The sequence below is a fragment of the Haemaphysalis longicornis genome, unplaced genomic scaffold (genome assembly GCF_048455015.1).
Source record: "Haemaphysalis longicornis isolate Haplotype H1 unplaced genomic scaffold, Haemaphysalis longicornis Haplotype H1 scaffold_1, whole genome shotgun sequence".
NCBI lineage: Eukaryota > Metazoa > Arthropoda > Arachnida > Ixodida > Ixodidae > Haemaphysalis > Haemaphysalis longicornis.
In genome coordinates this window covers 65,543,063-65,565,359 of record NW_027526203.1, presented here as the reverse complement: position 1 = coordinate 65,565,359, position 22,297 = coordinate 65,543,063, and the positions used below count along the sequence as shown (strand labels likewise).

The 22,297-nt window shown below is 50.1% G+C and overlaps 1 protein-coding gene across 4 annotated transcripts in view; it reads right to left on the bottom strand.

Annotated features, from left to right (window-relative positions):
- LOC144176865 (serine/threonine-protein phosphatase 2B catalytic subunit 2-like) overlaps positions 1-22,297 on the bottom strand; it is a 64,755-nt gene that overhangs the window by 14,798 nt on the left and 27,660 nt on the right. The window contains exons 8-11 of one of the 4 annotated variants that reach the window (XM_077705237.1): positions 13,321-13,446; positions 13,023-13,100; positions 12,195-12,227; positions 7,380-7,464 (exon numbers count right to left, since the gene is read on the bottom strand). In XM_077705237.1, the coding sequence (XP_077561363.1) occupies positions 7,380-7,464; positions 12,195-12,227; positions 13,023-13,100; positions 13,321-13,446 (322 nt within the window). The remainder of the gene's footprint in view (positions 1-7,379; positions 7,465-12,194; positions 12,228-13,022; positions 13,101-13,320; positions 13,447-22,297) is intronic. The other 3 variants (XM_077705238.1, XM_077705239.1, XM_077705240.1) reach the window with 3 other exon arrangements.

The window sequence follows — 22,297 nt, the reverse complement described above, 5'->3', positions numbered from 1 at the left end:
CTGCTTGCCGCTTGACTGGTCGAGTGTGGGTGCCTTGGCAATTTCACGGGATGAAACTAGTTGGGCAGTCATTGGCTGCCACCTTTTCATCAGCAAGGACGGCATTTGTTCAATTTTTCACAATGCATTGTTATCTTGTTTGTTATCATGTCTTCGCGCTTTGGACATTCGGATTTTATGGACTTGTAAGGGACTACAATTTGCACAAGTAATCCCACAATGTTTACAAATCACTTCGGTGTACCTTTAAAAATAATTTCTGTTCTGTTCTGTCCCTGCAGCAGCAGTGCCAGGGCGTCTGTAACACTGCCCCAGTGGCAAGAGAGGTGAATAGGGAGCCAGCAGAGAGATAAGTGCGCCAACTCAACGATGCAGCAGGGGGAGCGACAGATGGAACAGATGACGCCGCACAAGGGAGCAGGCAAAGAAGAGGGACAAAACGAGGCCAAGAGCGACAGATGCGAAGACGACCACCCGGGGAGCTCGAAGCCAGGTTCTGTCCAGACGGTGCGTGGCACACTGGCGGTGCAGGGGACCTGTGGCAGAGTCCCGACCAGGGCTCTCTGGATGCCTCGCTGTCTTCGGCCCCCGGCACCCGGCCTCGGCGTCCTGGGACCAAGGCTAAACCGTTTAGGTCGCGACCGCCACCATGGGGGGGCACACGTCATGCACCTTGGCGTAATTTGCGTATAACTGGCTACGTTCTTCGCGCCCCTGTCGAACAAAGGTGTTTGGATCCACCTACTGCGCACAGAAGAGACCCTTGCGTGGTGGATCCAGACACAAAAGAAACCCGTGAATGGTGAAAACAAGCAAGCCATCAGCAGGGGCACCACGAGACCTGCCACGGGATGCGGCACAGAGGCCTTGGAGGGCATTTGGTTTACCTTCTTTCTTGGGGCGGGAGAGTATGGCACTGCATGCATGCTCGCAAGCGACTCTCGGACACGGGTGTGGCGATTGTGGCAAGCACGCTAGGAACAGCATGCTTGGACACAATCCGCAGCATGGGTGCTGTCAACATTCAATCAACAAGTTGGAAGCACTGATTCGGAGACTTCCCGTATACTGACTGCACATAAAACCCACATGATCCATGTTTCGACTTTTTGAGGGTCAGAGGACCGACTCCTTGACTTGTGTACATTGATCTATAGCTGGAATGCGATCGAGGCCTCTCGTCCAAGATCACCAAAGAAATCATATCGTGGCACAGTGGGCACGATCCTCCCAGACAGCAATCAAGTCAGTGCGCCACCTCTGAAGCCAAAGGAGGCAAAACAAGTGAAACAAAATGTGAAAACCATCCCGTTCTCCGACACAAAAGGGCACTTGAGCATATAGTGGAAGGTCAGACAGTCAACCAGTATTTTACAAAGAAGTACTAAACACTTCCCTGTCAAATGAATAAAAGTTCTCGTTTAAATTTTGATGTTTTCTCATACAAATTTGGAACTTTCTGAGTGCGCTCTGAGTGCTGACACAATGTACTGAGTAGTAGCAACCTTTACATCCTCTTTGCTTTTGTTTTTTCGCGTGGTGCCGATTTTTTTTAAAACGCTGGCAGAGTCATGTGACAGGCGCTCTGAAGATATGGCAATGGTGTCGACGTCACGTGCAACCGTGCCACAGAAACACTGCATTTCTAGCAATTTAGACGAGCCTACACGCAAATTTTAGGATCATAACAGCGGCACTGATTCCGACGCCGACGTTTATTTCTCCAATTTTATTATGGAGAGCCAGATTGCGTAAAACCTGCTGGGAGACTGATACCCTTATTCGATACAAGCCCCAGAAAATGCAGAAGTATAGAAACTGTGAACTGTGCTATGAATAAAAAATTTAGAGCTGTTCCACTCAACGTGAAAGCTGTCATAAGTGCAGAGCAATGATTCGCCATAGTGGGCTGTGGTGCCATTATCCACTCACTGCTACCACCTAGGACGTTCCCCTACCTGCCTCACCCCTCCTTTGATGAATGGAACAGAAGTTTGTCCAATGCAATTCAAATTTCCCGCCAAAACATGCAGCATTTTTCGTGACAGGGAAAAATTTTTTTGCTAGACTGCCCAAAATTCCGTTTTTCCAATGGTCAGGTTAAGGGGCTATGTAACAAAACAAAAAAAAAAAAAAAAAACCATACCTGCCAGGTTTGACGGGATGGCATTAGGAATATCTTCCTAGGGGGGGGGGGGGGGGTAGGTTGTAGTAGCAACAACAGAATGGGTAACTTCACACACTTTTTTTATTTCCTCACAACATTGCAGGAAATGAACTGTTTCTTCGTCCAAACTACCAACAAGCTACACCACTCAAATGTTCGACGTGGCTGACGCTGCCCTTTCAGAAAGTCCTAAAAATAGTGCTGCAAGCGCAATACAAAACAGCCGGAACTGAACTGTTTTGTTGTTTCGTCTAAATTAACAACAAGCTACACCACTGGAGACTTGCTAAATCTTCAGAACGGCCGTGCTCGTGCGTAAATGAAAGCGGTGGCGGCACTGCGTTTCTATAAACAGTAAACTAACAATGGGACGAACAGGTTCACCATTTGCGCATGGCCGACTACACTTTTTAAGCACTTCACTGATAACGATGCCAATTGGTGTCGGGTTGGATTGTCAGGTATACCTCCCGCGCGTTGTGGCCAGACTGGGAAAAAGATTTAGCCAAAGACGGGTGCGTTTTCGGGAGATTTTTGTTTCGGTCGTACAATCGTACAAAAGCATGAAAATTCGGGAGTCTCCCAGAAAATTCAGGAAACCTGGCAGGTAGGAAAACCCCATCACAAGAGTACCCCTGCAAGGAAAGCACTGGACATTCAGCAGCTTCCCAGAGAAAACTGGACGACAGCGGCCCTCAAATCCATTGCATGCAGACATCACCCGGCACAACATGGAGGAAGTGAAGAAGAGAAGAAACAAGTGTTCTGGAACACCTGTCAAACACGGGAAAAGTGGAACATTGCACCTTGGTGGGGAAGTACAGCAAGGGCTCATTGCCCTATACAATTCATCGGCCCTCTACAAATGTCCACTCGAGGGGCAAAAACCTGACAAAGCACACCCATCGTCAGCGCATCTGGAACTGTCCTTCCTCACATTTTCCACACGCAAAATGAATCGCTCTGCAGCGCATGGCCTCCAATGTCACTGCCAATAATCTCTGGCAAAACTCGAGAATGAAGTCTGCAACCCCATTCCAAACCCTTGCAAGGGTGGCAACAAGAGCAACTTGGACACCTGGTTGCGCCCGCATCCAGTGCTTTTGTCGGACTCCCCAAGCGGGCTGCTGCAACCACATACACCCTGCATGCAGCACTCAGCCTCCGGCGGAGTGTGGGCACCGTACAAAGCACAAAACAAGAACTGAAGAACGCTACCTGTATTCCGGTTTGTACTGCATTATTTGAAAGTGTGAAAACTGTGCAAACTTTGAAACAGGACATCCACTTTATTCTTGGACTCCTTAGTCTCCCTTCTACATGGGCAAAAAATGCCAGATCGAATGGAAAACTTTCTACTCGAGGAAACAGCAAAACTTTTGCTTGCCATTCCTGTGCGATAATACAAGAACATCCACAGCGCTGTCACTGCTGCTACTCTCACATTGCAAATTTAATACATGTAAAGCCATGTGCACCTTAATTTCATTCACCCTACAGTTCAATAAATCCAATCTCTGCGAAGCTATCAGCAATTTCTATTAATCTGGCACAAAACCCACCTCGCTTCGAAAATTTCACCCTTTTTAATTCGTTCAGAGGCAAAATTCAGAGCAAATATGCAGCCGTTAGCATTTATGGATTTACAAGATGAGGCATTGGTCTCGATTTTGCAGAACCCTGATACTGGTTCTCCCAAACTGGTGTTAGACGAAATTATGCCAGCCGGAGCACCAAGGGTCAACTGTCACATGCCACCTCTTCAAAACTTGTGCCACCTCAGAAACAGCTTTCGAGCTTGTGTGCACTCCATTATAATTGCCTCTGTGTGTCACTGGTGAAAAACAGCTGTAGCACATCCGTGTGCCTCCGTACTCATGTCAGAGGCATGACGGAAAACAGTGAAAATAACACAGACGCAAGGGAAGGAATAACACCAACATACGTATCATCGCAACAAGGAACAACAAAAGTAGAAGCATTATGTGCCCCCTTGTGCACTTGGAACAGCAATCTCCTAAGAGCAATCTCCTTAGCCGATAAAGCTATTGATGGCGTGCCAACACGTCTGCGATAACACTCTGCGATTGCGTGCACCTCAATCTCACACTAGGGGTGTGCAAATATTCAAAATTTCAGATACAAATAGAATATTCCACTTATTTGAAGCGTATTCAATTTGAATGATGCACATTAAGAAATTCTAGAATATTCGGCCACGTCTAAACAAGTCGAGCAAGTAATTACACATTCCTTAGCATACATATGCGTAATTATTTCCAACGCGCTACTTTTTTCCCAGTAAAATACACCACAATATCACATGGGTGTTAGAAGGGAGAACCAGCCGAAACAGCGCTAGACCTTGCTTACTGTTATCGACGTAACAGCGCCACCGCCATAGCATGTTCTGCGAACAAAGCAAAAAACGCGCCAAAAATGACACCGATGTTTTTTCATGCTGAACGAAGGCACCTATGCATTGCAAATTCTTATGCAACATAGCAACGCCAAGGTGCCCACATCCATGCATGTACGCATGCCCCCCCCCCCAAAAAATTAGAGTGCCCGTCCACTCAAGAAGGATGATCTGCAAAGCTGGACACAGTTGTAATTTGAGATTGTGCATTCTTCCTCGCCGATTGGCTGAATAAAAATTTGAAAGACCCAAGCTTTATTCCAGCAAAGATGTCTGTTTCCCTCCTGCGTAGTAGGGCTCTTGATGTTTGTATAACCCACCAACCCAATCTGCTAGACCACCGAGGACACCGGACAGGTCTTATTGGATCGTTTGACGTCCCCGTTGAAAGCTCCTGCCACCACAACGGACATGTCATCAGTAAGGGCATGTAACTATATAATGTGCCGAGAGGCTGGGTTTGTATACAGATTTGCCGAGTGTAGCAGGTCATCCAGGGCTGTATACTGCTTTAATTCGGGCCCTAGTTAACTCGCACCACCTGATTGTGGGGTTTAACACGCTGACGCATCACAGGCGATGAGGCGCGCCGTAGTGGAGGGCTCCGGATTCATTTTGACGACCTGGGGATCTTTAACGTGTGCCGAAATCTCGTACAACTGGCGTTTTTGCTTTTTGCCTCCATCAGAAAAGCGGCTGCTGCGGCTATGGAATCGAACCAACCCGCATCCTCGTGCTCAACAGCACGACGCCTTAGCCACTGAGCCACCGCGGCGAGTAACTCGCATCACCTAGGTGGCAATTTCAAGGCTAGTAAAAAACCGAAAATGCCAAATGTCCGCCCTCCATAAGCGAAAATTTACCCGTGCCTGTCGCAATTGTACCACGCATGGTCTTGCCTCTATGTCGCAGCTAAGCTATGCGACAATACTTGACAAAAAGAATGCATAGTCTGCTCGCATTTTAACTGGTGGAAATGAAGAGCAGAAGAATGTAGGCGTATTGCTGATGGAGAAAAAGCCAGCCAGGAAGCATCACGGAAGGCTGGCACAGCCTCCTCATTGACGGGGTGGTCCTAGTGGCCGCTTTTGTCCCCATATAAAACTCCAGATGGGGTTTTGTGACCAGAAAAGCATTGAAGGACTCCACTAAAACCTTGCATATTGAAAATACTGCTGCTCAACTGCAGTTCTGACGAATGCTAAGAGCCCATTATACTCGTGCTCTCCAAGGCACTCGTTCAAACAGAGGCCAGTCCGTCGAACGAATGCTTTGCCACAGGATAAAGGTATTGAATAAACGGTGGTCATAAAACTGTAATCTTTATATTTTCCGATACTATGAACCCTGGTGAGCGCAATAAGAGAATGGTTTTTTGATGCACCGCTTGGAACTAATTTTACTGCTCCTCAAACTTTGGTGGCACCAGTGGCAAGGAACCATTTGGGTGCCCATTTCAAACACCAAAGTTAAATGAGCAGTAAAATTAGTTCCAAGCGGTGCATCAAAAAACCATTCTCTTATTGCGCTCACCAGGGTTCATAGTATCGGAAAATATAAAGATTACAGTTTTATGACCACCGTTTTGTCTATTGTTTGACTAAAGATGGCTAATTATCTCATTATCTTGGGAACTAATTGACCAACTGAAAGAATAATGGCATATTTGAAATCAGTGGGAAAAAAACTGCAAGACTGACAAGTTTCACAAAGCTTACTTGAAAATTAAAAGTTGTTTTAAGACCAGTGTCCCCCCTTAACTACAATTGTGTCAGTGTGCCAACAATACTTGTTCTGGCTAAACAGATTGCCTTTGCAAATGCCCAAGGGGTCACATGCTTCTGTATTTGTTGTTCCCTTTCGCGATGGTACGTACGCTAGTTACGCACAACAAACTTTCAGCAGTGGGCAGCACCATGTCATTTGTGCTGCTTCGCATACCCTGTCAAGCTTCACCAACTAGCCCAACTTCCACGCCAGTCACGTCACAGTTATGCCCTCACAAAATACTGCCTTCAATAATCAGTTTATTTCGGTGTGCATCCAAATGGCGTTTTTTTTTTTAAATGCAGAGCATTTCTTAGCCTCGCCTCTTCCTGTGTCGGACGGCGTCCACAGCTCCGCGTCCGCAGCAGGTGCGCCTCTCCTTCCCTCCTCTCTCTCAACAGCAGCTGGCGCGCGCATGCGTCGTAGTCAGCCCGTTCGCTCCGTCGCGGTCTCGACGTAACAGGTGCATGATAGCAGCGCGGTGGGGCGTGGAAGGGCGCGCGCTGCTTGCGCATGCGCGCTCTCCCCCCCGTACTGCTCTCCCTCTACTGCGCGCGCTGCAAATATAAAGCGGCTAGCGGTCGCTCGTGCTTCAGTCACTGCGTTGCTCCTTCCTTCCTTGGTTGAGGCTCGCTCCCACGTTTACTCGTGTCTGCTACTCCAGCATCACGGAAGAAGCGATGGAAGCAACACTGCCTTCAACCAGTACCGAGGCCCCAATGCTCTGCATTTACTCGTGTTCCCCTCGCGGGAAGGCGCGGGAATTTTTTTTTCCATCCTCAATACCGTGCCACAGGCGGCCTAAATGAGATGGAAGTATTTCACAACAAAGGTTGGGTTCTCACTTGGCGTGCTCCAGAAATGCCTGACCACAGATTGCTCCCACTCACTTGTTAACTACTCCAAACAAAACTAGGCTGCTTTCTGCGACACCGGCACCGCAGGGTTGAAAACGGCTCTGCTGCCACCAATTTTCCCTGAGCAGGGAGGCCAGAAAACAGGGGGGGGGGGCTGGGCCCAACTCACCTCAGCACAGAGAAGACGCGGGCCATCTTGCCAATAGCTCGGATTTTATTTCTAATAACTTCCTTTCGAGCGCTCGCTGCACCACCTGTGCCAGGGGGGAGGAGGAAGGGCGGCCGTCAGTTGAAGCCCAACAACTGAGCCACACAGGAGCAGACACCACATGCCACCTAGCACCACGACGACACACAGCGCTACGCCCGCCGGGGAGGAACCAGCTCTGTGCACCCCGCCCGAGAGGCAGATCGGCCCCGAAGCGGCCAGTCAGACGCACGGCTCCAGCACGAGCGGTGGCACAGCTGGTTCCTCACGGGCAGGCAATGCACAGGCACGGTAAGCAGAGTGGCAGCACGCTTGTTCGCATCCAGCCTGCACTGCCGAGGATGCAGCCAGAACTGTGCCCGTGGCTTGCACTCTTCCCACAGAGTTAACGATACGCCCTTCCCGAGCACTGCAACAGCTTTTTCTTTCACGCGGGTGCAATTTCTCAGACAGACTAATACGGCTGCTCACAAGCACTGAAAACCTCACCATTCAACCGCACCCAATCTGAAACTCAGCAGAGTTGTGGGAGGCAGGAACTAGCCCAGAACATTGGCGGCAGCTACCTGGTTAGTTTACCTTTTGCCGTTCTCGGCTGTTTCAGCGATGGCACAAATGTTTTGCCTACTACGTAAACAGAGTGCATCATTTGGGTGTGATTTGATACCGCCCGCGCAACAAAGACTGGCACTGCCCGAGAAAAGTTAATGGCTTCGCACTGCAGCCGACTGTGCCAACGCCCATTATGGCCCACATGTCCATGGAGAAAATGGCTCACCCCATGGCTCCAACAAGTTGTAGAGCAAGAGACCTCCTTTGAAGCGCCCAACTGATACAAGCAGAAGTTAAAGCACAAGCCTCGGGTAATCTCGCAGCTGACTATCCCTGTGCCATGTGTCCGCTGGCAACTTGACACCGCTCAGATGTCATTTGCAGTTAGCACCCACCGCAGGGATCTTGAGAAATGTCAGAAATTCTGCCTAGCCCATACCCCCACAACCCCTGCATAGCAGATGGGTAGAGCAGCCTCCCAGCGGGGCAAAGCAAGCTGCCACTCGGGCCGTCGTCATGCCCCCGTGAGGACAGAGCCGGGCCTTAGCGCGCGCACACACGCAACTACACAGGGACAACACGAGACGGACACACAGCGAGACGAAGCGAAATGGTTGTGCACTTACGTGTCATGGTTATTGGGGGTTATCGCGCAATGGAGGGGGAGGGCAAAACATAAGATGAAAAGAAAAAACAAACACAAAAACCAGCGTCAGAAGAAACGAAAACCCGGCATGTTGTGAGAACGGCACACGCACAGCAAACAAAACCAGACAACTCAGAGCAGAAACAAGCTGTGCTGCTGACCGAGAGCCGCTCGTGGGAGGAAGCGGCCAGAGGGGTGCCCACCACAAGACCCCCCCTCCCCACTTAGAAACTTGCACTTGCTCTACAGCCACGTGCCCACCCACCCCCTCCCCCCAGAGCAGTTGCAATCACACTGCTTCCATTTCCCTCATTTACGTGTGCACAGACATTGCAAACTGCTTCCATTTCCCTCATTTAGGTGTGCACAGCCAGCTTCCTTCAATGCAATGCTCGTAGCGTCCTCCAGCCAACACCATACAACAGACAGGTCAGAATTAACCCATGGTGCACTTAAAAGGTACACCACAGTACCCTGTTTTGTACCTTTTAAATGGTCTCAGAGTTCCCCGTTAGACCACTGCCAAACCTTCCTTCGAAACGCTGTTACAGGCCACAGTGAACAAACATGACCCTCTCTTCTTTGGGCATGTAATGAAGACAGCACTGATTGCGTAAACAGCACGCAGTGAATTCTGCCTGTACGAGGCTCTTTCAACTCTGCATCCTGGTTATGTAGATCACGCCTGCTTCGTGCGCTTTGGCTGCAACCGAATGCACTGATGGCTGTTCCGCTTCTGAAGATAAATCAAGCTTGGCAATAGAGAAGAATCCAGGGCCCAAATAAACATTGCCATTCACGTACCACAATCGATTCCCTACACTCCTCTCTTAACCCTTTGCCACACACTTACACACTACTGCGCAAAACAGCTCAAGTAAACAGAAGTGGTTTTTGAAAACTGCAATCTGAAATTCTTAGAAATGTGACCCTTAAAAGGACAAGCCTGCTCTAAGATACAGACAGCATCAGCCCTAAACTTTACACATCGCCACCAATGGCAGCCTCTGATGCGTGGAATCCCATCCCAATGCACAGCTTCTGCAAGAGGGGCAGAATTTCACAAATTTTGCACAATTCCCTGGTTACTCAGCCCTGGATGTCGAACTAGCAGAGCCTTTGGTGCACACTTCTCACACCACTTCCCCCACGTGGCCTCTACTCTGCACCACAAGGCTACGGTTGCCAAGTGTGCCCCTTATGTTCTGGTCAGTAGTGCAGAAAAAAAAGGCTGCCCCAGCAAAAAAGAAAAACCCTGCAGTTGCAAAAGGCAGAAAAGGTTCTCTCCAATCACACTTCAGCTGGCCGCAGAGGCACACCTCATGTTAAGCTTAGCTTGAGCATTCTCACCCTATTAATGCACCGTACATCACAGCCGTAAGGCAATGAAAAAAAAACAAGGCTGCACAAATCGTTTGCACAGTACCTCTAGACAGCACGCGTGTAAACTGGAGAAGCTGTGAGGGGGCTGTTGTGCAAGTATTCAGTTGCATGACAATTCCACAGCCGCACTCTGCCATGCTCATGCAAGAAACTCGGTGAATTACTTCCCTTACTGCCTGCTTTGGCATGCCTGATAGCCCAGACGTAGCCTTGACATGCAACAGCCCAATTCAACTTTGGAACGATGTGATTGCAGCAGTAGCAGGCATCACCTCTACAACATGTGCATTTTCTATAGGAGTTGTACAGTTGCCATTTCAAACACAGCAATTGCCACTGTATTGCTACTTCAGCTTTTGGAAAAGCTCGAGTGTGGTCTAGTTGCCTGCGTGCCCCCCAGAGCCCCACAACACTTACCAGAAGTTGAGCGACACAGGATTGCAATGAAAAACCGCATCGTGCATGCAGAGTTCCCCTCCCACCAGCTACCAGTCATGGCGCTTTCATTTACAGGGACAGCCTTGCACAGGGGAGTGCTGCTTCACTGCGGGGAGGCCGCCTGAGACTAGTGTGCTCCTCAAGTAGTTGGAAAGCCCCGAGGCAGAAACTGCAGGGGCAGCATCCCTGCGCGACCCACAGCCATCGGCATCCGCAGGATTTTGTCTCGAGGGGGGGGGGGGGGGGGGGGGGGGGCAAACCCATTGCGTTGAGGGGAAGGAGGGAGAGGGAGAGGAGGCGGGCGGTGGCAAGCGCCCCTTCTGCGCCCCCCTGCAGACGCCCATGCCCACAGCCTGAGCCATGCCAGGCCGACGCCAATCGCCCGGCAACATGTGAGTACCGGCTCGACCTCCGGGCCTGGCTCCCCCCTTCCCCTTGCCCAGCTGGCCACGTCCAGAGTGGCGAGCAGAGAGCAGCAAGACCAAGGGCCGCGGAAGTGGAAGCCAAGACAAGCAATGCCTGCAGCAGCAGAGGAAGAGCATGCCATATGCACACTAGGGGCTGTGGCGCGATTGCAACGGTCCAAGCACCTCCAGCTGCCCAGTGAGCCCTTGCTCCGGTGTCGCTGGCCACAGGGGGCCACCCTCAAGTGCAGGGAGAGCCAGGCTCGAAAGGGCCCCCCAGTGCAGTACTCCTATAGTCTTGTCCACTTATAACAATGTCGATGTGCCAAGGAAAATTCTATCGTTATAACCGATAATTGTTACTGGTTGCAAAATAAGAAGACGAAACAGAGCTCCGAACACTTTATCTGGATGAAAGCAAGGACATACTACTTATTTGCAGAAAAGATGCCATAGTCAGTCAGCTTTGTTTGCTGCACACAAAGCTGATGCCAATGTTTTTAAAGAGTATCTATACGTGCTACACCTAGCTAAGCTAAGAAGCTTGACCTACTAGCCTCTATACGTGCTTCACCTAGCTATTTCCCCTTGGTGGAAATCAAGTACACAAGGACTGTTTCATGCGTTGGGCCTCCTGCGAAGACACCACCTGAGTAGGCTGCACAACCGCATCGTTAAGAGTCGTCACTGTCACCGCTGACCGCAGCACGCATCCACGCAACAATCATGCCTTCAGTAAGGCACTGGGACGTTTCCGAAACATCAGCACTGATGTTCCTTCCGCGAAAAAACTGAGGCAGTTGAAGAGGTACCAGTCAAATTCAAAGTGGTGCGCACGTGTTACAAACATGCGAGCAGCAGAAGGCTTGCACACGAACGGGGACGAGGCCAAAGCAGCGGCGCCAGGTGAGTGGTTTACAAGTAAATCTGCTCTACTCCTTTCTTGCTTGCTTGTAAGCGACGCAGTTCACTCGTTTTTTAAGGGGTGGAAGGGATGCGAGGGACATCGCGGTGCACACTGAAACCGGATTCAATCGCTATATCCGATATCGCGGCACTGGAGCATTGTAATAAGCAGTTTATTTTATCATAGGAACCATACAAGAGTGTATGGTGCAATATATTCAATATATTATTATAAACGGTATCGTTATAAGTGGACTCGACTGTACGACCAGCCGTGTTTCACACACAACTGGCACCTCCATCTGAGCAAAGATCTACTAGTGCACCACTTCTGAAGCCATGCTCTACTGCACTCTTTTGTCCCTAACGAGGTGCTTACAAAACGGTTCCCATCGCGCGACAGAACAGAAAGGGGGCCACATTCCGAGGCACAAAGGGTTTACTCACTATCCTCCTGAGATTCGGTTCCTGAGGACAGACCTAGGGACAGTGAATAGGCGGCTAGAGGTAGAATGCACACCGACATCTTAGCAGCACAGACCCACGCCACCACACAGCGGGAGAAGAACAGAGCACAGAGAGAGAGAGAGGGAGCACGCACCCCGGTGGTGGGTTGAGCCACACAAGCCAAGCTCAAATCAAGATTCTGACCTGTGCACCTCCCACCACTCGGGTGCCTCAAGAATGCTAGCAGGCTGGAGAAAAGACACCACCACAGGCCACCCCCCACCCGTCAAACACACTAGGACATTTAAATAAGGTCTGCAACAGTCTGAAAAGGCCCCACATGGTGCAACAGGAGAGGAAAACGCAAGCCCATCTACTTCCAAGGATACAAGTATTGCAGAAAAAGAGGCAAAAATCGTACGCAACTACCTCGCTGCCTCGCTTTTCCAGTAGGCTCCGGCAACGTCATGCACTCTTAGACACACGCAAAGCTCTTCTTTGAGTGCCTCTGAAATAACAAGCCACTGTCCTAGGCTTAGATTTCTCAAGTGTAGCGTGACATTGCATACAGAAAGTACTAATGGAAATGTGTGCTTTGGATAAAAACCTTAACAGAGAGAGAAGCCATCAATGCAGTTGTTTTCTTCGGTTTTCTGCAAGGGCGGCCGTACTTTTTTATTGGAGCAACACGGCAAAACTCGCTCTTGAGGGTGAAGAACGTTAATGCAGGTTCAAAAGCCATCATCAGAGCACCGCCATAGTTCTTTCTTTTTCGCCAAATCGAAAGCCATTGGGCGAGACAGCAGTGAAGGGGGACACAGTGCCTACCTTCGAACGTGTCGTCCCCTTCCGTCATGAGCTCATCGTCTGAGCAGATGTTCAGGACGTTGACCAACATTTCCGTCACTGTCAAATAGGGGAGAAAATCAGCCGATGTCAATTCCGCACGCACGCAAAGCCATGCAGCTACAAACAGGGCTCTGTGCCCACAAGTGCTGGGACACCCGGTGCACAGCCGAGCCTCGCTGCTGGCAAACAGCGGCAGTGGGCACAACTGTGCCAGGCACCCGTGCTCCACTTATGCACACAGAGCACAGGCAAGGAAGGAGGCCAGGAAGGGGCTGACCCTTCTCGCCCACAAAGGGCAGGGACCAGGTGAAGACGTCCATGAAGTTGGGCAGCCAGTAAGGGTGCGGGGAGCAGTTGAACTGCCGGATGTTCATCACATTGTTCTCGTACTTCAGCACCGCCGCTGCACAGGAAAAGAAAGAGGGGAGGGACACCCCGTCAGTGGCAGCAAGCACCACTCGCACAGTGCCAACAGGGGCCGGCCGCTTCTGGCACGGCCCAGGACGCAAAGCCCTCGTTACGCACATGCACCTCTCCTTTCCCCATACAGTCCTCCAAGCTGGCCTGAAACAGGGGTGAGAAAAGCGGCAGTGCCCGTCTATTTTACGCGCATGACCACGGGACAAGACTGGAACGGCGGTGCTACACGCATCACCGATTATTTGGCCATCAACCGATTAACAACGCTTGTGACAGCATCTTCTCAAGCACCTCGCAACGTGCCCTCCAGAAATGCTCACCCATCCACATATTTGACCACTAATATCCTGTCTGGATATACAAGAATACAGGTGTGCACTCAGGATGATAAACCGCGACCAGATAACTGAAAATACTGTATTTACTCGCATAATCCTCGCACTTTTTGTTCGGAAATGTCAATGCGAAGTTAGGGTTGAGAGAATTATGCGGGAAAAAAAAAATCTGGTGCACAGTGTTGCCAATCTGCCTTCTGCCAATCCCGCTATATGTAGCGGTCGTTTTTTGTATATGTAAGCTCAGTGTTGCCAACAGCAGCTATTTCTTTTTATTTTATTATTTACAACGTACACAGTCTCCCGTTGATCAGCGATCATGAAATTGCCGCCTTTGCTTTCTGGCGCACGCCCTATCTCGTCGTCGTATGTGCGTGCCCTACTCCAGTGACGCACGTTGAGGTCCCTGCCTGCGGCGCAGTTGCCGTGTTCGATCGCGTACTCCATCGCTTTCAAATTGAAAGCGGCAGTGTAGCTGGCGTTCTTCCCCATGGTGAAGCGGCACCAAGCACAAAACAAAGCGATCAAAAAGTTCTCGAAATGGTAGTGAGCTATCCACCACTGATGCAAGTGACTCACTGACTGCTGGTGCTCAACGACGGGACCACAACGGCGACACGACGACACGACAGCGGTAGAGTTCCTGCACGAACGCCGTCTAGTTGCGCGCACGTGAAATCGGCTCAAGGACAGTGTGAGTAGCGTGTTAGGGCACCTGTTAGGGAGCAGCCATGCAGGTTGTTAGGGCGCCTGGATGGCCTTGGATACACAGCGCTCTCCGCCGAACGAAGAGGCGGCGGGGGAGGGCGTGCGTTGGAGAGCGCGTGCACCATGCGGGTTACGCGAGCAGGCAATTTTCACCGCTGCTAAGTTGGGGGTGCGAGGATTACGCGAGTGCGAGGATCACGCGAGTAAATACGGTAAACAAGACTTCCTTTCATTCGCATCTAAACTTGCCTGCATTATCTCAAAACATGCTCTGGTTTTTACGAGAAAGTGACGTCTCCAGGCATGTAGGACGCAAAGTGACGGAACGGCAGGAGTGCCATTTCTCAAGTCTCAAAAATCATTTATTCTCACCTGGGCCAGGCCATAAAGTAGCTGCACCTGTAACACCTACCTGCCCATGCCTATACTATTCAATACAGTATAGTATTCAATATACTATTGACAATTTCAAGTTCAAATTTTGACGCTTTCTCATTTGAATTTGATGGCTTCCGAGTGTGCTCCAAGATCTGGCACAATCTACTGAGTGGTAGACACACTTACATCCTCTTTCGTTTGTTTTTCTGTGCACCGCAATTTTTTAAAGCACCGCTGGTGTCATGTAACGAGCGCTTGGATGATACGGATATCGTGTCAACATCGCGCGGTACGGTGCCGTGGAAACGCCGCATCTTTAGTGATGTGGACGATTCTACGCGCGACTTCTTTGATGACATTAGCAGCGCTGACTCCATGCACAACTTTTCATCACTGCATTTCAGCACTGAAACCACCCAAAACCTGATACCCCTGTTCAACACAAGCCCCAAAAAATGAAAAGGTATCGAAACAGTAAATTGTCCTATGAACAAATAAGAGTGGAGCAGAAAACCATAGAGTTTCATACAACAATAACTAGACAGGAACCTGGCACTAGTGTCAATGTGAACTCAGACTGTGCTTGCGCTTCGATGGGAACAATGGGCAGTACTGGAACCAGATAGCGCAAGATTGAAACGTGGCTACGGCTACGCATATTGCGTTTCTCTACCAGAAAACATTTACTGCGTGGTTCGCTATTTATAAATTACTGTGTGCACAGAAAATTTAGTTACTAAAAACTGGTGTTGAACGAAGTAAAACGGCGTGTTTAGATAAAAAGCAAACGCAGAGTCGAGGAGGTTTGGGGACTACATATGCCATTTGCTGCGAACTACAGCGGAACAAACTTCTTCAAAAACTAAAAATTTCGGCGCTTATATTTCTGATTTAAAAAACTTGTGCTTCTAAAAAAGAAAGGAACCATTTACGTTTGGAGAAGTTAAGCCTGAATCAGTGGCATTCCTATCATCCGCCAGTACTGCTTGTCTACACCGTAGGAGCTGGCATTCGCACCAAAAGTGTGGCTGTTCCAAGCAGTTCACAACCTTCGTCAGATTCTAAAATACATTGCTCTGTCAAATAAGCGGTGCCACAACTCCTATTCGCAGGCAACTTCGCTGCATACAGCACTGTCATTTGTGTTTTCGCGCTCGCTCTGCCGGCAATGAATTGATAACCCATCCGATTCACAACTTCGGTTATAGAACATTTCTACTCAGGGTGGCGTCAGCGTGCGAGCGAGCTTCAGTTCAAGGAGAAACGTATTTTGCAACACTTCTTCCAACAACTCGATTCATGCAAGACCACGTCAAAAACGAAACTTGCTGCATGATCTATTCCATACTACTTTTTGTGAAGCCATTGAGTGCCAATCCGAATCCACAACTACCCATCATGTCCATCGCGGCGGACAATCGCAGTGCCAGATTCCTCTCTAGCTATCATTGTATAAAATTCCACACAGAAAGCGTTTTCTGGTTTGCATGTGTGGCCAACCTATGTTTTGACGAACTACTTTGCACAGTGGTACGAAACCCACTAGGGCTAAAATTTCTTTTGGTAAGTCAAGAAAGTTTAGTTAGGCCTTTGATATTTGCAGGACACTTGCACTGATAGCTTATGCACAAAACGTATATCTTAATTTTTTTTTTTTTCTGTGGAGTAACACCGATGTTTTTGCTTTCTTTTTTGTTAGCCCCGAAACTTTTCTGTACAGCTTTTTTTTTAACTCTTTCGTTACCGCGAGAACTTGACCAATTTTGAGGGGTCTAACAAAACATTTTTTCTGTGCTATACATATTGGTTAGGCACACATTGCAGTGACATAAAATACAGATGATTCCACGCGATTTCCAATGACACCAGTTTTAATAATGTTTTCATAAATAATGATTGCGAAAAAAATTATCAAATTCAAAATTTTTGTCCAGGTGTGTAAGAAAATGAAAAATAGGAAGTTGTGTATAATAAACTACCAATAGTAGAAGAAATTTAGAATATACATTTTGTAGGTAAACATTTCAAAAACCCGTCCTAGAAAAAAGATTGCGTTGCGCGGTACAGTTTTTCAGATATAAAAGAAAATGTTAGCACGCGTGGTGCCCGTGCCTTGCGGAGAAGCCCAACCTCTATTTCAAATTCTGCTATTTTGGATGGTTCTCTCGAAGAAATCTGGTGGTTTCACATCATTAAAGACCCCAATTAGCCTTCACGTGATTTATAAATACCTTGTCAATGATTATGACCAACACAATATTGAAGGCAAGCAAGCTATGCGAAAAAATCCGCTTGGAGTTGAAAACCAAACTCTGTGGTGGATGCGTGTTGACGTTCTGATCATCGCTTATCAGTCAGAACTTTAATTTGTGGTTTATTATCATGTTCTGACTCGCCGTGGCAGCCCTGCTTGCAGGAATAAGGTACGATGCGCTAAAATCGTGCCCAGGAAGCTTTCACCAAGCCGCCGTCGTGCAATGAAGCGAGTTCAGCCTTGCAAGCCTACTACATTGCAGCGCCACCTAACAATTTCGAAAAGAAACAATTACAAGGCTGTTGGAGACTTTGTCAGAATAGACAGCTCTACTAAAACGCGACACTAGACTTCCGGAAATACCCTCGGACAAAACCGAAACTGGCTGGTGAGTAGCTGGCGGTGTTCAAGGCCGATTGGTAGCATTCTGCTCATCTGAACTGATATCCGCCGACTCGGTGTTATCTTTAGACTTTCACCTGAAGCTGTAATCGCAGAAGTAAGGGGTGAGTTAAGTGGAAGCACGAGCGGTACGCCTTTTTCGAGGCACAGTAGCGGGCAACGGAGGCGCCATGGCAAATGAGCTTGTAGTTGGGTAACTGCGTAGTAGCGCCAAATATGAATTTCGCAACGCAAAAACGAAACCGAAACTGTTGGAAACTGGCTGAAAATGCCAGGCACACTTGCTAGACATGCGAGGGACCATGAGAAATAAGATTTGGCAGAATAATGCTATCCTTTCTCCGAACCAAAGATCACTAGTGAATAGCTGGTGTCATTTTCAAGTAATTATCACCACTCAACGCTGTCGGATTATAAAGCTGACAATATTATTTGGTACTTAACTTGCCAGGGGCCTTTTGACAAAAAAAAAATTATGGTAATGTAGCCTAACCACCGGCGGCATGCGTTTTTGTCAAGTGCAGCGGCCACGCCCCCTTCCTCAAAAACACACGCACCTCCGCTAGCAAAAAACGCTGTCAAAAATCTGAATGTCGCCGGAACGGGAAAATTTAAACTGATTCTAAAAGTGCAGTGCCTAGACTAACCACTGGCCGCATTAGGTGTACGAGAAACGAGTACAACATGTCGAAATAGGCAATATAAATCATCGATCACCGGTGATCGATTTGAATAGGCGTGGTAACGAAAGAGTTAAATAAAAATTCCTGTTTGAAAGAGTTACCACTGCAAAGGAAATTAAAAACCATACACTTATATTTTGCATATTTTTTGCAACTGGGAACTTGTTTGCTAGAGTACCCCAAATCATTGCTGTTCCCATGGGCAGGAAGGCGCTAAAAGGCCAACTGCACTGAAAATTTCAACCTCTTGAAAGCATTATTTGCGTACAGCCTGCCAAAAAAAGACTGCAACATACAAAATGTGACAGCTGAAATACATGTACCTGCAGTGCAAACGACCATTAAAAGTCGTAGATTTTGAAACCAAAATTGAAGAGCACGGCCAGGCTAACGTTAAGTTCCAGCTGGCCCAGCCAGTGAGCGTGCGGCCGCAAGCAGCCGGGTGGCTGGAGAAAACGTGCACCCAACGCTTCACCATCGCCGCAGCATAAAAAGAAGAGCGCCGAGTGGAGCTCGAATGATTCTCCTGGCTGGCCGTACGAAAAAGAGTGGGGCCGGCCAAAATTTCCCTTCCACTTCAAGGCCATTTACGTGATCCGCCAGCAGATGCAAGGTCGTCTGCAACGGAGCTATTTTAAATGTCTCTAACTAACAACACATTCCTCGAGGCTACCAGTCATGTCCCAGTTGATTTGGTGGTATGTACTGTGCCTTTAAAGTAAATATGGCCGATAAAAAATTTGAGTGTGCTGGCCTTTAAACTCTACCCGCCTCCTCTTGCCTGAGTGATTGGTGGAAGGTGCTCGTGCACAGCCCTCAAGGGAGGGCACCTGAGTCGTGGACCAAGCGCCTCGTTGAGCACCCTGGCTCAATGGCGACGCAGCGACCTTTGGGATGACCGGAGTGCGCAAGACTGCATTCTGCTGGTACAGAGCAGTGAAAAAAAAGATTTTTTTAAGCCTCACCAGAGCGCCCTTTGGTTGATCTGCCGTTGAACTGAACTGGTGGCGAGCAGCCATGGGCCAGGCGCTGCACATGCAGCAGCGGCCTGTCCTCCTCTGCGCAATTATGAGTGCCTCACAAGTTTCCCCACAATGTGTGTGCTTGAAATACAGAGATGCTTGAAATGCTCTGAAATAAAGCCAACAGTACGACGACAGGGGCGTGGACAAGGAGACATGCCAAGCAGCGAGCGTGTGAGCAGAATCGAGTCTCTTGCTATTGACACCATTCACCGGAGTCACGGTGCAAGAGCTGCGATTGTGGTGGTGCTTGGCTCAGCAAGAAGCTAGATATGTTCCTTACAAATCAACAGCAACATCAAGCCCCAGCTTTACCATCGAAGGCAACGCACAGACAGGCGCCGAGACAAGTGCGATTTCAGGAGCAAGAACAAGAGCAAGAACAGATGCAAACGCAGGAGCCCGAGCGGATACACGCCGTGGAACCGCGAATTGCGGAACTAGTTGAAGAAGGAGAAGAAACGGTACAGAACAGAGATTCAACCACAGAAGAAGAAGAGCTCAGCCCCAGGGCGAAGAGGAGAGCCACAGTAATGAACGCGATCGAGAGACGCCACCAACAGCTGGAGGAAAGCCACCAGCATCTGGAGGAGCGCATGGACCGCTTCGAGAGGGACATAGAGGCAATCAACCGAAGACTGGCTACGGTAGAGGCAACTACAGCAGACATGAGCGTCCGCATGGCCAACATGGAACGCATGCTACAACAATTCCTAACACGATTCAACGAGATAACCCACCAACAGCAGCAGCCACAGCAGCAGCAGCAGCAGCCGCAACAACCGAGCAAGATCCGACCAACATGGCCAGAACAGCGCTAACGCGGGAGCTCGTGGTGTGGCAATGGAACGCAAATGGCCTGCGCAAAAAGAAGGCACTCTTACAACAATACATGAGGCAAGTCGGCCGGCAGCCAGACGTAATACTCATACAAGAAACACACACCGAGACTCCCCCGGGCTTACCGGGGTACCGCTCCTATGCCAGCCCGCCCAGTGCAAGAACGGCTGGGAAAGGTGCGGGTCAGGGCGTGTGTACCCTGGTGAAGAAGGGACTCGCATCGAACACGGCCTGCTCCAAAACAGCGCCATCGAACACCTAGCCATCGAGGTCGTCACGGGCCGCAAGAGAAAGGAGAGCACCTACATAGTAAACGTCTATAGCAATCCCAAACAGTTCCAACAAAGATTCAGAACCTTAATGCACAAGACGAAACAACTGGCAGGGGACAACACCGCGCTCGTGTGCGGAGACTTCAATGCGCCGCACACGACGTGGGGGTACCCGAAGTCTACGACCAAGGGCCAGAGCCTCTACGAGGAAGCTATGGAGGCGGAATATCACCTGCTGAACGACCCATCGGTACACACGAGACACGGCACTTCCACGCAACGGGATACGAACCCAGACCTTGCATTCTGCAACACTACCACCGGAGTCCGCTGGCGGAACACGGGCGAAACGCTGGGCAGCGATCACTGCGTCCTCGAGATAACAGTGCCGCTGCGCGGCAAAGCGCCGGTCCCCCGCAGGCAAGCGATGACGAATTGGAACAAATACAGACAAGAGTTGGACGCTCTGACCGAGCAGATAGAAGACATCGACAAGTGGTCGCGTGAGCTCAACGCGGTGACACGGGCAGCCACAACGGAGGTGGAGGCAGACGAAGGGACCCTGCAAGTCGACAGCCGCCTAGCACACCTGCTGGAGGCGAGGAACTCACTGAGGGCCTGGTGGAAGCGACAACGCCACAACCGGAGGCTCCGTAAACGCACCGCCCTACTAAACACCGAGATCGAAAAGCACAGCGAGGTGCTCTGTCGGCAGCAGTGGCAGGCGGTCTGTCAGGAAGCGGACGGCCAAATCCACAAGAGCAGAACCTGGCACCTGCTCCGTCATCTGCTGGACGAGAGCAAGACGAAGGGGACGCAACACCACATCCTTGCCCGGACACTACACAAGGCGAAGCAGGAGCTCGGCGAAGCGGAGGTCCGCCGGCGCATCGACAACAAATACCTTCCATCCACCCCGCCGACCCCCCTCCCGAGTTACGCGGGCGAGGCTAACGCCAAGCTCGACGCCGACATCGAGGAGTGGGAGGTCCGGGCAGTCATTCAAACCATCAACTGCAAGTCGGCCCTGGGGCCGGACGGGGTGTCGAACAAAGCGCTGCGCAACCTCAGCGACGCGGCCATAACGGCGCTGACGGGTTACTTTAACAAGTGCTGGCGGGCGGGCAAGCTCCCCGCCAGCTGGAAAGAGGCCAGAACAGTACTGATCCCAAAGCCGGGCAAGACGCCGAGTATCGACAACTTGCGGCCCATCTCCCCGACGTCCTGCATCGGGAAGGTGTTGGAGCACGTCCTCCTAAACAGATGGCAAGCGTACCTGGAAGAAGGTCTCTATCCCGACACAATGCTGGGTTTCTGAACCAAGCTCAGCACGCAGGACGCGATGCTGCTCATCAAACACGAAGTCCTAGACCGACCGGCCGGCTCCATGGACAACAGAGCGGTACTCGGCTTGGATTTGAAGAGTGCGTTTGACAACGTTCGCCATTCAGCCATACTTCAACAGGTCTCACGCCTCAACATGGGGGAGCGCTCCTTCGCCTACATCCGCAATTTCCTCACGGGCCGCACCGCAACGATAGTGGCGGGAGATATGGAACTACCCAAGAAGAGTCTGGAGAGCACGGGAACGCCGCAGGGCGCCGTGATCTCGCCAACGCTGTTCAACATAGTCATGATCGGGGGTTGCCCAACGACTACAGGGCATCCCGAACGTCGGGCACACCATTTACGCAGATGACATCACGCTGTGGATGTCCGGCGGCAGTGACGGCGAGATCGAGGCGTCCCTGCAGAGCGTCATCGACGAAGTCGAAGACCACCTGCAGGACACGGGCCTCACGTGCTCCCCGAACAAGTCGGAGCTGCTGATTATTCCACCGAAACGAAGAGGTCAGGGAAGCAATACAGAACCCGACATCAACCTCCGAACTCGAGACGGGACGACCATACCGCGGGTGAAGACTCTGCGCGTCCTCGGA